This window comes from Limanda limanda, chromosome 12, assembly GCF_963576545.1.
Source record: "Limanda limanda chromosome 12, fLimLim1.1, whole genome shotgun sequence".
NCBI lineage: Eukaryota > Metazoa > Chordata > Actinopteri > Pleuronectiformes > Pleuronectidae > Limanda > Limanda limanda.
The window spans coordinates 4,933,739-4,941,016 of NC_083647.1; the positions used below are offsets into that span (position 1 = coordinate 4,933,739).

General features: G+C 38.4%; 1 protein-coding gene across 2 annotated transcripts; it reads left to right on the forward strand.

Moving 5' to 3' along the window:
- The first annotated feature begins 1,025 nt into the window (after positions 1 to 1,025).
- LOC133015962 (sterile alpha motif domain-containing protein 3-like) lies at positions 1,026 to 4,556 on the forward strand. Of its 2 annotated transcripts, none has more exons than XM_061083264.1 (4): positions 1,026 to 2,153; positions 2,323 to 2,481; positions 2,628 to 2,723; positions 3,446 to 4,556. In XM_061083264.1, exons 1-4 carry the CDS (start codon positions 1,179 to 1,181, stop codon positions 3,761 to 3,763), a joined length of 1,548 nt encoding a protein of 515 aa, XP_060939247.1. In that variant the 5' UTR covers positions 1,026 to 1,178; the 3' UTR covers positions 3,764 to 4,556. The 2 variants fall into 2 exon arrangements, with proteins under 2 accessions (XP_060939247.1, XP_060939248.1); XM_061083265.1 differs by having other exon boundaries at positions 3,453 to 4,556.
- Positions 4,557 to 7,278: the final 2,722 nt, after the last annotated feature.

A 7,278-nucleotide genomic window follows, 5' to 3' on the forward strand; every position in this document is an offset into this window, starting at 1 on the left:
ATAGGTGGGAATGGGCATGAGAATTGGACTTTGCTGCGGCTACTGCCCTTAATGATTGGTAATCTTGTACCAGAGAATGAAGCCTCTTGGGAGATCTTGATGGACCTGAAAGAGATAGTTGAGTTGATTGCATCAGCATACTTTTCAGATGCCATCTTGGCTTTCCTTGAAAGGAAGATTACTGACCACAGGGAGTTGTTCAGAGAAACCTTTCCGGACCTGAGATTAAGACCAAAACACCACTTTGTGGAGCACTATCCCCACTTGATTCGATGCTTTGGTCCATTAATAGACTTATGGACCATGAGATTTGAGGCCAAGCACAGTTCTTTCAAAAAGATTGTGCATGATGTCCACAACTTCAAAAATATTCTCCTCACACTTGCAAACAAGCACCAGCTAACAATGGCCCATTACCTAGATGGTCCAAGCCTCTTTTCACCTCCCTTGTCAGTGCAAAATATTAAAACAGTTAGCTCATTTAGCTTGGACATCCCACAGAGGAGTGCAGTAAAAAACAAATACCCGCACCTCTCAGTGTTGTCCCTTGCTTCAGATGTACATTTGCATGGAACCCGCTACAGTGAAGGCATGGTTTTGTGTGCAGGGGAATGCAGTGGCTTACCAGAGTTCTTGAAACTTGTTAATATTATTGTTCATTCCCAAAGTAACACGGTTTCCTTCTTGTGCAGGAAGCTTTCTTCGTGGTATATTCAACATCTAAGGTGTTACGAGGTGTCTGAAAATGCTGACCTAGAAATAGTTGAGCCAGAAGACCTGAATGATAACACTCCCCTAACGTCTTATGCTGTCGGGGGAAAGATAATCATCTCCCTGAAGAGGTTCCTCCTTCACTGAAAGCTAGATTTTGGGACCAATTGTAGTTGTGTTTGAAATGCTGGTTCAGATGTACAAAGGAAACACTGTGTTCTAAACAGTTATGTGCAAAAACTACCTTATTTGATATTCTTTATGTGTATTTTGAAATATAAATTGATAAATTATGATATTGGGTTGCCCCAAATGTCAGTTGTTCAAAACAAAAGCAAAGATGTGTATGTATATGGTCCCGGTGAAGTCACTGGAGACACATTCTAAGGTGTTAAAGACATGCTCAGAACTGTCCTGTGTATTTTGTGACCTTGCTATGGCGTTCTTATACGTTTTTTTTTCAGATCATGCTGCTACGTGTTGTCATTTCCCCTGATAACATCAGAAGATTGGATATTTCAGAAGACCTCGAGTCTCTCGAACAATTGAAGGGGATTCTTACAGAAAGACTTCAACTCGAAGGCGACTTTTTAATTCAGTTCGAGGACCCTGACTTTGGAAATGAACTGTGTAATTTGACAGACATTAGAGAGCTTCCTCCAGAAAGAGCTGTATTGAAGATCCTGAAATCCTTCATCCCAACAGAATCACCGGCTTCTACCTCTACCTTTTCTGGACTGGATTCTGATAGCATGTCATCTCCATCCACCAGTGCAGCCCAGGGTTCGTCCGTACAGCTTAGGCGGCGTGAGAGTGCAGAGAACTGGCCATCTCCATTCCCAATTCCAGTCTTTTCATTTGATGTTGCACTGAGGCTTTCTAACGGGGATGCTTTGTTCAAGGAAAGTGGAGTACTTCTCACTGTACCAAGGGAAATGAAAATGGACATCCTGGACAACCTAGCTCAGGCAATGTTTTCCTACAAGGCCTACCCAAAGACTCAAGAAATTGAATCAGTTGCTGCTGCACTTATTGAGAAACACCCATCTCTTGCTGACCCAGGAGTTGGAACTGGATTTCACAGCTGGGCCATGAGCATTAGATATAAGCTTGGCAACTACCGCCAAAAGCTACGGATGGCAGGCTGTAATGAAGTCCGGGTTAACCAAAGAAAAAATGCAGAGGTGACCAGGTGTCTAAAGAAAGCCAGAAGGTGTGAAGTGAACTTTCTTCCAGACAATCCTGAAGGGCAGACTGACGAATCACAAGAGAGGGAAAGGAAATTAATACAGGAGGAAGTTCTGAAAAGACTTCCAAACAAGACCCTGATCGAATCGAAAATGGAAGCTACTTTTTCCCTACGCAGGAAGGGTATTGTGGAGGAAGAACCGCCTATTGCTGATGTGTTGGAGAAGTGGCCAGCATTGTTTTTGGAAGAACAGGTAAGATTTATTTTTTTTATAATGTGTAATGTCCTGAATGCTCTACAAATTCCACCATTCTGCTCAGCTTCCGGATGTAGCAAACCCTTTTAGTTTATAACTACAATGTGGGCACCTTCTGTAATTGGAGTCTGTATTAACACTAATACTGTTATTTCTCCTCTCTTAGATATATGCTGAGTTTTTTAGAATCACTCAAGTGGATCTAAAGAAGACCTTCTTGACATCTTTGGATGCACACGCCTCAAACCTGATAAAGCTTTATAGAACACGTAGCGGGACACAAGGAAAGGACTTAAAGGCCCTCCTTGACAACCTTGATGAACAGGTAATGCAAGTAGGAGATAAATTAAGGTTTTCTGAGAGTGCATTTTCACATTGCAAACAGACATTAACATAAATTGTGAATAGGTGTGGTGTGATTTTATTTTCAGGCCATGGTATATTTTTTTTAACTTTATTTGTGTCTTTCAGACAACCGATGTGCTTGCACAAAGGAAGGCCACAGCTCTACGAGGTCTACCTCTCTATTTGAGGGAGAATCCAGGCAACGTCCTGAAGACATGTCTGGTAAGAATACTTCGGTTTATACCATTGAAGTTTTTTTCTTCCATTTTTTTTAATAGCTGGGCCAATATAAATATACAAGGGGCCAGTACATCTCTGATTAGGGAGCAAAAACATTCATTTGATAGTAATATGCAATAAAACAACTTATTTATATTCCCTTTAATGTAATATAAGTAATTATCCCTAATTAAGGCTGAAATCTTTAACAATAAAAGTAAAAACCCATTATCAAGAGGTAATCTATGAGGGTTGACCTAAAAAAAAACTTAAATCAGTAAATTTTGCTGCAAGTCTTTGTGTTTGGATTGTGGCCGATTTTATATGCACTGTCAGGGTGAGATATTGTCCATCCTTTTTGGATTGTTAACACTTATGGAATCAAAGGATTATCCCACACCTTTTAAACTGCACACCAGCAGAATTTTATGAGCACCTTTAGAAAAAAATGCCAGATTTCGCACAAATTATCCCTTCACATGGATTAACTGATGACATCTGGGTGGTCAAAATTAATCTGGTGGCCTTACAAAATGTATTTTTTAATGTATCTTAAATTTGTCGTTAGGAAATTTCTTCATATTTTGAACAGTGGTCACTTGCACTCAAAGTTTAACTCATAAAGGCGCATGTCACTTTACTCATGGGCAGGGGCATATAATTTATTTATAAATGTGGTGATGAAAACATTAAAAATTTAAGTAATGTCTGTTTGTTTTCTCTAGGATACAGACTCGGAGGAAACGTCCGTTGCAGGTGTTCAACTTGGCATAGTCACCATTGTTGAAGATGATGTTGGGAGAGCTCACTCAATGCCCAGAACAGTCAACATTGCCCTTGTCATCGAGGAAAAGGTCGTTGTGGATAACATCTCTGACATCAGTACAGCCATTGTACTTCTCTTTGGATGCATCTACAACCTCAACCTGGACTACCCCAAAGGATTGAAGTACACTTTTGAGGCCCTTCAAAAGATTTTTATGAACCTTGGCACAGAGTGTTCTGCCCGTGTTCAGGCTCTGAAAAACAACTTGTTAAAGTAGCCCAATACCATGACACAAGTTCTTAAGTTCAGTGATAACTACACAAGTTTGTGTAGTTTGTGTATTTTTTTATAAACCTCTGCACAGATTGCTCTGCCTGTGTTCAGGCGCTGAAAAAAAACTTGTTAAAGAAGCCTGCCACCATGAACACTTGCGCACATAGACATGTCACTTTATTCCTCAAAATATGTTTTTAAGTTCAGTAGTAGCCACACAAATCACATGTTCCCATTTGAAGTTAGTGTTTACTAACTGCTGGATTTGTTTATCTCTGCAACTAAACACGTTTGTGTCTTGTTACACGTTTTTATGGATGCGCTTTCTATAGACATGTCACTTTATTCCTCAAAATGTTTTTAAGTTCAGTAGTAGCTACACAAGTTTGTGTAGTGTTGCTACGAATCCCATGTTCCCATTGGAAGTTAGTGTTTACTAAGTGCTGGATTTGGTTATCTACATCTCCTAACATGTTTGTGTCTTGTTACATATTTTTTTTATGGATGCACTTTCTTCACTGCTGGGTTTGGCCAGTGGTTTCCTCAAGTATCTGACTAACACATGTTTTGTGATTCATAGTGTCATCATACTGTTTTCTATATTATAGCTAAAGTATTGAGAGCTGGTTCTGCACTTTGTTATGTGTTTACATATCTATCTTTGAAAATAATTGTATAATGATACCAAGTTCACTTAAGTATCGCTGCTGCTGCAATTTCAATGTTGCCTTTTTTGTAGTTATTGGATGTATATAATGTTAACCCCTGTGTTCTTAATAAACAGATTATTTATAGAATTTTGCTGTTATTATTGAATTTCCACAACAGTATGAATAGAGTAAACTTGAGTTAGCTCAACTCATGGGCAGCAAAGTTGAGTTAACTAAGCATTTCAAGTTTAAGCTTAAGTTCTCTCGACTGAAACTATCCAGTTCTGTTGATGTATGTTTTCAAATCATTAGCATGCATATAATCTAGTATTCCTAACTTGTAGATTTGAGTAGCTCTGAATGGAGATGTTAAGTTAGTCTAACAGAACATCACCATTCAAAGCTACTCTATATAACATTTTGAGTGAACTTAATTATTTAATTTGACACAACTCACAAGCCCTTAAGTTAGGTCAACTCAAAAAAGCGTTGCAGCTGGTTGCTTTACTTTTTTAAGTTGAGTCAACTTTTCTTTTTTTACAGTGTACCATCTTAAGCAGAACTGATTGGGGCCTTGCTGAACGGAAGGTTTCACTTCAATAATAAAATCACATCAGCACTTAGACTTTTGTGCCTCTGAAATCACATCATCAGAGTCTATACAGTCTATTTATGGAAATCACTCGCCACAAACAAACCCAGGGAAATGAGTCTTAAAGGCGTTGTAATTGTACAGTTTTACTTTTCCTACGACTGAAGGCTCAAGAAGCTTTTCTCAGAAAACACTGCCTCTGAGGCAGTTTTGATGTGCACTTTGCCTGTGATTCCCAGTCGTCGGAGTAAGGTTCCTCTGAGATATTCATTCATATTCACACATGCAATGCAAGGGTACTTACTGGTGCTTCAAGCAGAATGTTGAAATCAGTCAAATGCAGTCCCTGCCCCCAAGGATACCTCTTCTTGTGTTTTTCCAGGAAAAGGGTTTTCTGTGCAACAATGAAATACGACAACTCTTAGGAGTTTTACTAATGAATTTCTTTTTTAATTTTCACTGGACTCTGTCTTAGTTACTTTCAAAAATGAGTATGCTGTATTGTTGGACAAAGTATATCTTTAGAAGTCGAAACCCATCGGATCACATGAGCATCTTATCAAATTCAAGTCTCAAGTCTGGTCTACAGTTCAAACTATTCATTATCTTATCTGTAGATATTTTAATAGTCACTCATTTTTATTCATTTCAAACCACAATGGCACCCAGTAGAGCGCAGACGACCACATCAGCCAAATAGTCCCCTTGAATTCAATCAATCTACACCAAACTCCTAGATCCAACCCCCTGATCGGGATCAGTTCCAAAAGTGAATGGGTTCCTTCCCGACCCATACCACACCTTCCACCAAGTTGTACAAATGACACTTGTTTGGTGACTTTGGTCGATGCTGAAATATCTCATCACCCATTGGATTGATTGCTGGAAAGTTTGTCCAGACATTTAATGTCCCTGGAAATTGTTTCCAACTGACACTGCTGATCCTGTGACCTTGTAACGTGGCCCCATCAGTAACATTCAAAGGTCAAAGTTTTTAATTATCCAGTGAAATATCCCAACATCTACAAGATGGGCTGCCACAATGTTTTGTTCAGACTTCAATGGTTTCTAGAAAATAAACAAGACAAGACAGCAGAGCCTACATAACTGAGGAAACCTCTTCTGAAACGTCTGCTTGTTACTCTTCTGCATCACAAACACTCAGTTTCTGAAGCTTATTTAAAAGCTCTGGCCATGACAGTAGAATTTGGTATGGACATCGATGGGGATTAAATCACAAATTTCATCATGATGTAATATTATACTGATTCTTTGGACTATGATGTGATAAAAGCTGAAATAACAAAGTCCGTCTCAATAGGATTTCCATTTGATTAGATTCATGGGGCCGCAAATATGTGACATCATATACCTTTAAAACACAGTAGATTACGTTTATTTTAACTCAAAGCAGTTGGAATATGATTTATGTATTTAATTTATTTATTTAGTTTAATTTATAAACTGATTAACTGAAAATGTTTGTTATCCGGCCAATGATTCTACAATTATTTATAATTGAAATAAACGTAAAAACACATTTAGCTTTCACATCACATTCTATGTAACAAATCCTTATACATTAAAGGGGGACAATTGTATTTTGATCACAGTCCCTATATTTATAAATAAGGGTGTGTAAATGGATGGTTCATAGAAAAACAAATAGAAACAGTCCAGTAGGTCGTCTCTGCTGTTAGTCAAAACTCAGCAGCAGTGCCTACAATTTAATCTGTCTCATATTGTTGAGAGAAAGAAAATACTTTGAACTGTCGCAGTTTCCCCATAATGTGTAAAATTTCACTCATATTTAGAGACTCAATTATTTGAACTTTAAGTAGTAAGTTTGAACTTATTAAAAAGCAACCACAAGTTGAAGCTCCACATGCTGTCCGTGCACATGTCAAATACTTTTGACGACTATTCATTGCGTGTGATTATCAATAGCTTGATGGCAGCTCATTGTCTTGTGTCGTAGCTTCCTGGGGATCAGTCAAATACGTCCATCAGTGTCTCAAAAAGACGGCGATATTGATCAATGTTTAGACTTTGAATCAATGATTTTGGATCACTGATCTCTGATGTCAATGTATCAATCTATAACGATGGATCGTCGTGCCCCTAGTGCTCATTACCATTAATGACATACCAAACTAAGATGAACATGAAAAACATTGCATCAACATTGTCAATGTGAACACATTGCTGATCACATATGTACTGACAGTGACATTCAGATACAACTTCGCAGAGCTGCTAGCATGACTGGACAACGTC

Bases quoted from the DNA above. Each gene is read 5' to 3' on its own strand.
- LOC133015962 (XM_061083264.1), top strand. From the start codon at position 1,179: ATGCTGCTACGTGTTGTCATTTCCCCTGATAACATCAGAAGATTGGAT. The intron at 2,154-2,322 runs GTAAGATTTATT...CTCCTCTCTTAG, and splicing joins CATTGTTTTTGGAAGAACAG to ATATATGCTGAGTTTTTTAG. The intron at 2,482-2,627 runs GTAATGCAAGTA...TGTGTCTTTCAG, and splicing joins TTGACAACCTTGATGAACAG to ACAACCGATGTGCTTGCACA.